Source organism: Scylla paramamosain, chromosome 33 (assembly GCF_035594125.1).
Source record: "Scylla paramamosain isolate STU-SP2022 chromosome 33, ASM3559412v1, whole genome shotgun sequence".
Lineage (NCBI taxonomy): Eukaryota > Metazoa > Arthropoda > Malacostraca > Decapoda > Portunidae > Scylla > Scylla paramamosain.
Genome location: NC_087183.1, coordinates 11,254,868 through 11,267,367, shown reverse-complemented (window position 1 = coordinate 11,267,367; position 12,500 = coordinate 11,254,868). Strand labels below are relative to the sequence as shown.

At 44.2% G+C, this 12,500-nt stretch overlaps 1 protein-coding gene across 1 annotated transcript in view; it reads right to left on the bottom strand.

Annotated features, from left to right (window-relative positions):
- LOC135089456 (adipokinetic hormone/corazonin-related peptide receptor variant I-like) overlaps nt 1-1,474 on the bottom strand; it is a 43,248-nt gene extending 41,774 nt beyond the window's left edge. Inside the window, 4 exon segments of the mRNA XM_063985035.1 lie at nt 627-698; nt 700-969; nt 971-1,040; nt 1,254-1,474. Coding sequence (XP_063841105.1) covers nt 627-698; nt 700-969; nt 971-1,040; nt 1,254-1,474 — 633 coding nt within the window.
- Nucleotides 1,475-12,500: the final 11,026 nt, after the last annotated feature.

The window sequence follows — 12,500 nt, the reverse complement described above, 5'->3', positions numbered from 1 at the left end:
CACATATTAGATCACCCAGCAGCCTTGACCTTTAGTACCGCATGTGCTCAGGAAATGTTGCAGGGAAGGTATAGGTGGAGTGTACCGGGCCTGTCTCCTCCACCTCCTCCATCTCCTCCACCTGCCGTTACTGCCTCGCCTCTCAGCCCCAAGTACGGACGTGGGCTTTCAATCATCTTGCCAGGCGCCGAAATTGTTTGTTTGGTCAGGCACTAAGGCGGCGGCTTTAATGGACCACCACCCTCACCACCTCGCCCTCCTGCTTGCTACTTCCACACGCGTACCCATTGACAGCGAGAGAGAGAGAGAGAGAGAGAGAGAGAGAGAGAGAGAGAGAGAGAGAGAGAGAGAGGGAGAGGGAGAGGGAAAGGGGAGTGGTTCTCTATTATTTTGCTGGAGTTTGTTTCCTGAGACAAAAAACTATGGAGACTCCAATGATCCTTCTTGCTAACTCACCTGTCTTGTTTATGTCCGTGCTCTTTGCCTCTTTCCAGTTATGTATTTGTGTCTACCTGCCAACCTGTCACTTACACACCCACTCACCCGTCCTCAACCATCCACCCACCTACACACACACACACACACACACACGGAGGTCACTGGACAGATAAGCACAACACACCTGCGGGAGGGAGATGGACGGCGGAGATGAGCCAGGCGAAGAACAGCATTATCTTCCCCCTGCGCTGCGCGTCGTTTCACCTTGAGCGGGTGCAGCACTGCGAAGTAGCGGTCCAGACTGATACACACGAGCACCATGGAGGACATGTAAAAGCCGAACGCCGACAGGAACTTGTACACCTTGCAGCCGAAATTCCCGAAGACCCACTCGATGGTGACATGCCACGTGATCTCCGTGGGCAGGAAGACGAAGGTGACGATCATGTCCGCCAGGGACAGGTGCAGGATCATCATGTTCACCCTTGACTTGCGGTGGCGGTTCCTGAAGAGCGCCACGAACACCAGTATGGTTCCCGACGGCGGCAAGGGGAAAGAGCAGCGAGTAGGCGATCAGCTGCGTCATGTTGATGTCCGTCAGGCTCTCGGGGATGGTGCACGGAGGAGGAGGCGCTGCCGTTCACCTCGCTGGAGTTGGAGCAGAGGATCCCGTGCTCCATCTCCGCCTCCAGAGTGTGGTCGACGTACTCCGCGCGCGGATAGAACCACCTGCTTCACGTACGGCTGCAGGAGGGAGTCTCGCAGGGCTGGGGACGGACTAGCCTCCCACAAGCTGTCCGCGTAGACATCCTCACCCTGATCCATCCCCTGGGGGCATGGTGGCGCGGCTTCCGAGAGAAGGTTGGGGTGCGTGGGTCACTGGTCCTGTCCTTGGCACCACTGACATCACCTGGGGGTTCTTTTGGCTACCGCTGCAGGACACTGACACTGCCACCACATTGCTTTGCCTCGCGTGGCCTGCCGTCAGGTGGTGTGGGAAGCGTGTCAGCGACGCCTCATGAATCACGTCCGTCATTCAAGATTAATCCTTACAAAGACGCTGTGACTTTTCGGCTTTTCTTCCCATTTTCCTTGCCCACTTCCTTCGACGCCTCGTTTTTTGTTGCTGTCCGCGGGATGAATAGAGGGTCAGGAGGAGCAGCAGTTGATTTCTTCTAAACGTCCCCCTGGAGATGGAGACAGATGGGAGCGTCGGCCGGCTGATGCGACACTTCCCACTGCTGCTGGTTGTTATCGCTACTGCTGCCTTTTATTCCAAGAGGTCATTTAGGCCTGGGGAGCGGAGAGGTCTAGTCCAGCGGTGAGTCTCCATTGCGTGTGTGTGTGTGTGTGTGTGTGTGTGTCAAGAGTCTCAAGGGTTACAGCTTCAACACACGCCTCACTCTTGTCACAGCTTGCCCGCGCGTCTGGTTCGTCGCCCGTCTGGAAAAAAGGCAAAGACTGAAGTGAGTAAAAAGGAAAAAAAAAATGTACAGATTGATAGACGAGAATTTTTGCAGATTACAGTCACTGGAACCCTTCAGGTGTATCGCCCGTGTGTTGTGTGTGTGTGTGTGTGTGTGTGTGTGTGTGTGTGTGTGAGTGTGTGTGTGTGTGTTGTGTGTGTGTGTGTGGTGTGTGTGTGGTGTGTGTGTGTGTATGTGTGTGTGTGAAATAAAAGTTTGTCTTTTTTCTAGCTCGCTGGTTGGCTAACTCAGATTCTCTCTCTCTCTCTCTCTCTCTCTCTCTCTCCTTCTCTCTCTTCTCTCTCATCTTCTCCTCTCTCTCCTCTCTCTCTCTCTCTCTCCTCTCTCTCTCTCTCTCTCTCTCTCTCTCCTCTCAGCTACAGTACATAGAAATCATCTCACAAAAATACCAGAAAATGAGGATGCCCAGTGTATTTTTCTCTGCCAGCGAGGAAATTACGATAGGAGCTCCTTCCCTCAGCTTTGATTTTCATAGAACGTATAGAAAACGGAAAAGAACGACGGTTTTTTTTAGTTTCTCCGATGTCTCACCTTTTTCTTCCAATCTCTTCTACGAATAAGTACCGGGAGGAGGAGGGGGAGGAGGGGGGAGAGTAAGTGAAAGGAAAGGAAAAGACGGGTATGGTTCATATAAAAACACTGGCGATTAATATTGATCTGTCTTATGTCCAGGCTTATTTGTATATCTCTCTCTCTCTCTCTCTCTCTCTCTCTCTCTCTCTCTCTCTCTCTCTCTCTCTCTCTCTCTCTCTCTCTCTCTCTCTCTCTCTCTCTCTCTCTGTAGTGTGTGTGTGTGTGTGTGTTGTAATTAGTAGCGTAACATAATCCACATCGCACAAGATTCTTAATAACTCCCACGTGGAATGAGTTACATCACTGGCCAGGGATATTAATTCACCGGTAGACTTACAAATTCCACGCAGACCACGGGAAAGAAGTTATAGTAAAATGGGAGTATATTATTTCACCTCACCGCTGCCAGAAACCGGACGAGTGTTGGGTTACCGTGAACAATTGTGCTGACTCGCTTTGTTATGTTGAGTGTTGGTTAAAACTTTACTTACTTTCACTCGTATCGGTGTAGCGTGAGTCAGTCTAGTACAGCGATCTGGTAACACTCCATCTAGGCGTGGCAGTTACAGGGGCCTTACTCGTTCACTCGTACCAGTGTCGCTTGAGTCAAACTACTACATTGATCTTGTAATACTTCTGCCCATTACAGTTGACAGGGACCTATTAAGTTTACTCGTATTGATGTAGCGTGAATAAAACACTAGAGAGATCTTGTAATACTCCCGCCATTAGAACTGACAGGGACTTTCACTCAGATTCACTTGTACCGCGTGAATCAGACTAATACAGTGATCTAGTAATACTCTCCTCACAGCTGACAGGGACTAAGATACGATTGTTGCTTTATATTTTAACCAACTGACTGCTAATGACATGACTCTTGTTATTTCATTAGACATTTATTCCACACTTCAAGACACTCAGCAATGTAACTTTGTGCTTTCCTTTCGGACTGTCTGCTTAAAGGAACTGGCACCTTTAGTGGGCCTCTTCCTCCCCGCTTCTTGTTAGCCCGTGGCCAGAGCCCCTCTTACATAAAAAGTAAGCCTGGGTTTTACTTGGAGAGAATAAAACTGCGGAGGTTTGAGTTGCTCCATCACGCCTTTTGTGGTCAGTGGTTATGGTGGTGGTGGTGGTGTGTGGTGGTGGTGTGAGGTAAACTTGAGCATTTTATCTAATTTGAGGAGACTTCGTGGCAGCGAAAATTAAATCATACAAGATGAGAAATGAAATTAAATGAGCTGCCTTCTTATGTCGGGAAATATTAACGCTGTGACAATGGAATATTCATAGCTACGATTAACAACAACCAAGTACCGCATGCAGGCGATTCAGATTCCTTATATATACACAGACTGTAAAGTAAAGTGGACTGCGATGCACACTTATAGCGAGAAATATTGGTGTCATAACAGTAACTGAAACCTTTATAGACACGATAAACAATACCATATAGAGGACTCAGATTATTCAACAGAAATACACAAAAGGCAGAGTGTTGCACTATATGACAACATAACTCGTATTTCATCTTCACTGTTCTTCATCCTTAACTCGTCCTTCACCCAAATTTTCTGACCCACAGTATATCCACCTACACTCGATAGAAGTACCACCAACACGCACTCACCCGGAACACCTGGGTTTGAGGGTAAAGGCGGGGGAGGTAGAGGTCACTGCCTGTCACAGTTACCTTAAAGAGCGCCATTAATATGAATAATAATAGTCATGTTTTTATCAAGAGTTTCCAGAATCTTAAAACTTGGGTTGACGACATGAAAAGTGGAATCACGGGAAAGAAAAATGAGGGCAGGGAAGGAGCAATGGACCGTGCGAGGGGTTCTTAGTGTTGCAGGGAGCCGGGAAGGGAAGCATGAAAACACTTCTTGAGACCAGTGAGCGTAACGTGGCGTGCTGGAACACTTGGCCGTCAAGAGTGGTGGTGGCGATGCTGGTGATGAGGATGATGGCGAAGATGATAATAATAATAATAATGATAATAATAATAATAATAATAATAATAATAATAATAAGAGGAAAAAGAAAAAGCAATAAGAATAATAATGTTTCAGATTGCATAATACCAAACACACAAGAGCAAAGAAAGTCACTCAGTATGTAAATGGCGTGAACAAATTCAGTCAGAGGGAGTGACCGCCTGAGGGAAGCCTGCACACTACCATCAGACAGGCAGTGGCGGGGCAGTGCTCGAGAAAGTAATCTACTCTGCACGGAGAGAGAGAGAGAGAGAGAGAGAGAGAGAGAGAGAGAGAGAGAAGAGAGAGAGAGAGAGAGAGAGAGAGAGAGAGAGAGAGAGAGAGAGAAGAAAACCAGACTTTCAGCCCCGGAAAAAAAAAATAGTAATGATAAATGAAATTGTAATAATAACATTGACCGTGATAGTAGTAGTAGTAGTAGTAGTAGCAGTAGTAGTAGTAGTAGTAACGATGAAAAATAACAATAACAATAAAATAAATAATTGAATAAAATCAAAGAATCAGTGTCCAGTTGTTCACTAAGACAGCAATGAATGAAGCAATTAAGCAACGAACTAAAGAAACAATGTACTGAGAACGAGAGAGAGATACGAGTGCTCAGAAAAACGCCAGCACTCAAACACGACACTTGACCTTGTAGAGTTCGGAAGGAATCTTTAAATGGAAACTCAATATGGAAGGTGTGATGCGGTGCCTTCCTCCTCCATCCTCGTCTTCCAAAGGCTCCAGAGAAACCTTTACGTTGCCTTACATTTTTTGAAAGGCCTCTGGTAGGATCTGGCTTAAATCTTTATAATCCTGATATCTTTTAAAAATATCCTTCCTGTACCTCTTCCTCATGTTCTCTTTGCGGTTGACCCTTTCCCGGTGTGGTAGGTGGTCATTGCTCCCTCTAATCCATCAGCACAAGAGTGTCACAACGCTCTCATGTTTCACTCTGTTTACCTTTCCTTAGTGATCCTCCCGCCGCAGCTCGGTACTTTCTCTCACTAGTTGGACAGTTTCTGTATCAAAGCGTCGTGTGGCAGTCTTCTCAAAATAAAATAAAATAAAATAAAAGACGTAATAAATAGATAAATAAAAATACGTTCAATTCCAAACCTACCGAAGAACAAAACTGGCGAACTTCCTACTGGAGCTCAGTATTTTTATTCTCTCTCAAGTTGAACAATTTCTGTATCAAAGCGTCGTATGCCAGTCCTCTCAACAACAACAACAAAGAAAAAAAAGTTCAAATCCTGACCCATCCATCATGTTTGTGTTGGGCAAGAACAAACTAGTGCTCTTCCTGTTCCAGCTCAATATTCTGTCCTTTCACCAGCTGGAGTATACATATCAGAGCGCGGGATGAGTCCTTTCAACAACGACGCCTGCATAAAAGTACATTCAATCCCTGACCCATCCATCATGTTTGTGCTGGGCAACAACATCAATTATCTCATTACCTCAATAACACCCCTTCCTATCTACTGGGCGTGTAATTTTCCAGATTCCTTCCCTCCCTCTAGCAACAACTGTCTCATTCCGGCACCAACTGTCTAATTGCCTCCTCTCCCCTGAACGTTCCTTGCTCCCTCCTTCACCAAGAATCTACGTTTCAAAAAAAGTTGTAATTTCAGTATCACTTCCTGCTAAACCAAACGGTCGTCACTCATTACTCGTCCCCTCTTAGACGCTTCCTCCTTCACGGTCTGTCAGATCCACTCACGTTGAAAATCCTCGGTTCGCTTGAAAGAGACCTAATGCAATACCCAGTAAAAGATTAAAGTCGAAGGCTGAACACTCAAAAAAGTATCGTTACGCATTCAGCACGAAACAAACTGACACCAAGGACGGATCCACTGACAACAGGCTATTCATGTTGGTATCCCTGGGTGGCTGTTTTAATATTGCTACTCCTGCATGAATCAAGTGAACGGCACTCGTAAATGAAGCAATAGGATTCGAGCTGCCACAGTAACGCCTCACGAAACAGATGGAACCTTAGTGGAACACGCTTACCAACCCTACCGAGACTACCAGGTTAAGTGTGAAACTCGTTGGACCGCACTGGCTTTGTATGCGCTCACCAGTTCCTCACTTACTCACAATCCACCTAAATATTCCTCCTCTTATGCAGCTTGTAATCCTTCACTGTTCATTTACGTCTGTTGGGCATTCCTGTGTTGGCTCCGCGGCGCTGACAGGGCAAGGCAGCGGCGCTCTCTCTCGGCGTCCAGAATAATTATGGGGAGCCGGAAGTATTCACGCTTTTTGTTTTCCGTGAGTTGTGTGTGCCTGTGTGTTTTTTTTTTTTTTTCAGGGAAGTGTGTCAGTGGCAGTATGGGAAAGCGAAACATACAAATACAGACATAAAACATTTTTAATTTTTTTTTAATTTCAGTGTTTTGTTTTATGTGTACATAGATTCAGATTCGGATTTTTATTATTGTTTTAGTCATACAAATATTCTGTGGCAATCCTATATACATTCATACATACATTTATTCATTCATTCATTCATTCATTCATATATTCAGTACATATATCCATACATCTATCCATGTCCTCATTCATGTATTCATTTATTCATTCTTTAATTTATTCATGCATACATCCATACATTCATTTATCATCTCGTATATATACATGTACATACATAAACACATACATGCATACAAATACAATACCTAACCTAACCTAACCTAACCATACAGGCCACACTACATACATACATACAACCACACATGTAATTCCTTCCTACCTCCTCTTCTCCCTCTCTCTCCGCCTTCCCCTCCCTCCTTCCCTTCCTGCCTCCTTCTCCCTCCCTCTCTCTTTCTCCCCATCCCTCCCTCCCTCCCTTTAAGTAAAGTGTGTCTACCTGTCTACGAGTATATAATCATATTAATTAAACACAAACACAAAAAAATGTCCTCTTTCTTCACTCAGGTTATTAAAAGCTTGTTATAGCATTTCCACTCGCTAATGTTACCTTCTCTCTCTCTCTCTCTCTCTCTCTCTCTCTCTCTCTCTCTCTCTCTCTCTCTCTCTCTCTCTCTCTCTCTCTCTCCAGGTAATGTGCTCAGTTTCTCTTGGATGATGTTATTTTTTTCTAATTATAAGTTTTAGTAGTGTGCTTCCCGTCGTAAGAATGTGTCCTTGGAGTCTTCATGGTCAGTGATGATGAAGAGGAAGAGGAGGAGGAGGAAAAGAAAGTAGGACAATTCACAATTACATTTTTGGCATTTCCTCTTTATTGCTCGTTTATTTATCTTTTTTTCCATCTTTAAACTTAAGTGGAAAATGAGAAAGAGGAGGAGGAGCAGAAGAACGAGAAGGAGGAAGAGGAAATAGGACAATAACGAACATCTCTCTCATCTCCTGTCTTTTAACCAATTCCTTTTCTATTGTCTCCTGCAAATTTCCCTCGTTTATTTTTATCCTCCCTCCTGCTTTCGACACAGTTTCCATGTTTGCTCTGCTGTGTCACGTAATGGAACGCAGAACTAAAGCTGGAAACAGTAAAGGAGTCTTGTGCTTCTGTAATGCCCACCGAGTCTCCGGGAAAGAGTGAGCCGTTTAGAGCACTTGTTTTGAGCCGTTAAGCGCTTGATTGCTACATTATATTATCATTAGGCGGGGTGTGGGAGGTTTCTTATGCTATTTTTCAAAGTGTGTGTGTGTGTGTGTGTGTGTGTGTGTGTGTGTGTGTGTTTGTAATTTTCAGTGTTCAGAAATGTTTCCTTGTTTTTATGTCCTAGAGAGAGAGAGAGAGAGAGAGAGAGAGAGAGAGAGAGAGAGAGAGAGAGAGAGAGAGAGACAGACTGACATATACACAGACAAACAAACAGAGACAAAGAGACAGAATAGCAGGGACATACATAAACAGGCAGACAAAGAGACAAAGAGGCAAAACGAGACTGATAGAGACAGGAACAAAAGGAAAAGAATAAAAAAATACAACTAAATCCCAGACAGGACTTAACAAATAGGCGTCTTTCACAGCCTGGGAATGTAGGTCATGGCGATACAGAAAAAAGTGTTTTGTCCCTTAACGTCCTCCCTTCGACCCTCACTCAGTCTTCCTCTTTTAGCTCCCGTCGAGTGAACTATTTGAGAGAGAGAGAGAGAGAGAGAGAGAGAGAGAGAGAGAGAGAGAGAGAGAGAGAGAGAGAGAGAGAGAGAGAGAGAGAGAGAGAGAGAGAGAGTGTAGTCAATTTCATTTGTAATATATGTCATTAATCTTGTTTTTATTGTCACCTTATCTCTCTCTCTCTCTCTCTCTCTCTCTCTCTCTCTCTCTCTCTCTCTCTCTCTCTCTCTCTCTCTCTCTCTCTCTCACATCATTATCACTTTTCAGCTCCTTGATAGTTGAGATCATTATCAGGATTTCCTCACCTAACTTGCCTTGCGGCCTGGTATTGTGGTGGCGGCGGTGGTGGAGGTGGTGAGTGGTGATGGTGGTGGTGGTGGTGGTGGTGGAAAAGTGTGACATTCTCATCACCTGATAGACCTCTAGTGTTACGAGTCGTCACCTGCCCAACCTATCTCATTACCTCCTCCTCCTCCTCCTCCTCCTCCTCCTCCTCCTCCTCCTCCTCCTCCTCCTCCTCCTCCTCCTCCTCCTCCTCCTCCTCCTTCTTCTTCTTCTTCTTCTTCTTCTTCTTCTTCTTCTTCTTCTTCTTCTTCTTCTTCTTCTTCTTCTTCCTCCTCCTCCTCCTCCTCCTCCTCCTCCTCCTCCTCCTCCTCCTCCTCCTCCTCCTCCTCGTTTTCCTGAATTTTGTTTTCCGTCTCTCACTGTACTTCTGTTTATATTCCTTTCATATCTATATATATTTTTTTTACAGTGTAGCGTAGATAAGAAATTACGGTCCATATACCAGATACATACATACATACATACATACATATATACATACATACGTACACACATACATACGTACATTGATCCTTTGTGTAGGTTAGATTAGTTTCTTCTTTATTTTCTTTGTTATTTTCTTTCTTTCTTTCTTGTATATTTATTTATTTATCTATTTACTTATTCACCTATTCAATAACATATTTTACATTTTATTCCTACATTCTTTCTTTTCTTTCTTTGTCTTTTCCCTTCCTATTCATTACCTCTACTTCTGTTTATACCCTTAACTTCCCTTACAACACAGAACCAACACCTAACAGACCAAGACATAGGGCGACCCACCACATCCCCCGGCAGCACATCCCCTGCACCAACAAATACACAAACGAATCAGAAAGCAATAACTCTCAAGATATTGGTGCTTTCTTCTTCTTCTTCTTCTTCTTCTTTTACTTTTATCTACCTGCCTCCAATCGCTGTGTACCTCATTCTTATTGAGATCCGGGGGAGCAGGGCGGCCAGAATGGAAGACTCGCACGACTGGTATGAAGGTTTATTACTTGACCCGAAAATAACTTAGAGAAGGTTCAGGTGACTTCCAAGACTGCTCAGAAATTGGTTAGAGGAGAAAGAGACAGGAGGAGGCGCGAGTTTGGCAATAAAGCCGACAATATGAGACAGAGAGAGAGAGAGAGAGAGAGAGAGAGAGAGAGAGAGAGAGAGAGAGAGAGAGAGAGAGAGAGAGAGAGAGAGATGGCGGCTGATGATGAAGAGAAATAAGAAGATAAAGAACAGGGAGAAGAGATCAAGGAAAAATCTGTCCTTATATGAGAGAGAGAGAGAGAGAGAGAGAGAGAGAGAGAGAGAGAGAGAGAGAGAGAGAGAGAGAGAGAGAGAGAGAGAGAGAGAGAGAGAGAGAGAGAGAGAAATTTGGTAATAAAGATCACGATAAATTACAGGGAGAAGAGGACCTAGGAATAATTTTGTGCATATATGAAAACTAGAATGAGAGAGAGAGAGAGAGAGAGAGAGAGAGAGAGAGAGAGAGAGAGAGAGAGAGAGAGAGAGAGAGAGAGAGAGAGAGAGAGAGAGAGAGAGAGAAATTTGGTAATAAAGATCACGATAAATTACAGGGAGAAGAGGACCTAGGAATAATTTTGTGCATATATGAAAACTAGAATGAGAGAGAGAGAGAGAGAGAGAGAGAGAGAGAGAGAGAGAGAGAGAGAGAGAGAGAGAGAGAGAGTCTCGCCAGTCTTTACAGTCACCAGACACCAGAGGCGCCACCTGGCCTGCCTCTCACCGCAGGTAATGAGAGGAGGGAGGCAGGATGTCACCTCCCTCTCTCTCTCTCTCTCTCTCTCTCTCTCTCTCCTCTCTCTCTCTCTCTCTCTCTCTCTCTCTCTCTCTCTCTCTCATCCTCCTCCCTTCAAGCTTCATAAGAACATCGATTATTTTTTTGTTTCGTAGTACTTATTAGAGAGAGCGTGTTGATAAGAGAGAGAGAGAGAGAGAGAGAGAGAGAGAGAGAGAGGAGAGAGAGAGAGAGAGAGAGAGAGAGAGAGAGAGAGAGAGAGAGAGAGAGAGAGAACATAAGAACATAAGAAATAAGGGAAGCTGCAAGAAGCGACCAGGCTTACACGTGGCAGTCCCTGTATGAAACACTCCTACCTATTTCCATCTGTTATCCCCCATCCATAAACTTGTCTAATCATCTCTTAAAGCTCTCTAGTGTCCTAGCACTAACTACATGATTACTGAGTCCGTTCCACTCATCTACCACTCTATTTGAGGACCAATTTTTTCCTATCTCCTTCCTAAACCTAAATTTTTCAAGCTTGAACCCGTTATTTCTTGTTAGAGAGAGAGAGAGAGAGAATGTCTGAGATTACGGTGAGGAATACGGTAAGAAAAGTGACAAGTATACAGCTACACACACACACACACACACACACCACTAAGCGGATAATAACTACAAATCCACAAATCTCTTACAAAACGGGAATTACAAAGTTTCCTTGCCGTGCGATGAGAAGGCATTAACTAATCTCCCACATCCCTCCTCCGTTTTCTTTGCCTTGTCACTACTCAAGGATGACACAACAGGTTATACATATATGTAGTTATTGGTCACTAACTTGGAAATACATAGAAAAAAAATGGTTTATTCTCAAGTGGCCTTTGTTTTATTCCTGGTTGACGCTCATAGGGATTTATTTTTAAGTAAGTGATGTGTTATTAGGTTCGTTTTATAGTATTATAGCATAGAAGGAAGAGACTCTCATTTTTTATAGTAAATTGACGTAGATAGAGTGTTTTGTTTCAGTAATCGTGTGTGTGTGTGTGTGTGTGTGTGTGTGTGTGTGTGTGTGTGTGTGTGTGTGTGTGTGTGTCTGTGTGTGTGTTTTAATTATTCTTTGTTCACCTCTTGTTCTTGTTTAATTTAATCTTCCTTGTTCTTTATGATCAAACTCTCCCACTTTTCCAGCTTCATTTGTTCTGGCCCATGTCCCGCGTGTGTGTGTGTGTGTGTGTGTGTGTGTGTGTGTGTGTGTGTGTGTGTGTGTGTGTGTGTGTGTGTGCGTGGGAGGCAGAGACAAGTATAAGCCTAGTGAAATTCAAAATGTCCATCACACACTATTCTATATCCCTGTTGTGTGTGTGTGTGTGTGTGTGTGTGTGTGTGTGTGTGTGTGTGTGTGTGTGTGTGGTGTGCCGTGGTAAATCCCTTCATGTACCTTTGAATTGGTTTTCAACTAAAGTTTCGTATTGGAATTTTGTGTGTGCGTGCGTCCATTCTGATCTTTAGAAAACCAGTAACGAACAAGTCAAAGTGAGTGTAAGAGAATGGGAGAGAGGTGGGCTGAGAGTGTAGATGCCTTTCCCAGGCCTCGGCACTTCAAGGAGGGTGAGGGTACGTGAGGAATAGAAAAGATGTGAGACTTGAGAGAGAAGAGACCTCCGTATCCTCTCTCCTCTCCTTTGACTCTCCCTGCTTTTTTTTACTTTAGAGAATAATTCATTGTGGCCTCACCCTAACCTTCTTACGCATTTAAAATTCCTGCATATTACATCATCAAGTGTGATTACATATACCACTGGTGAGTATGTATAATTAAAACAGCTGATCTTTTACCTGTCTTTTCTTCCGGCGACTCAAGGATA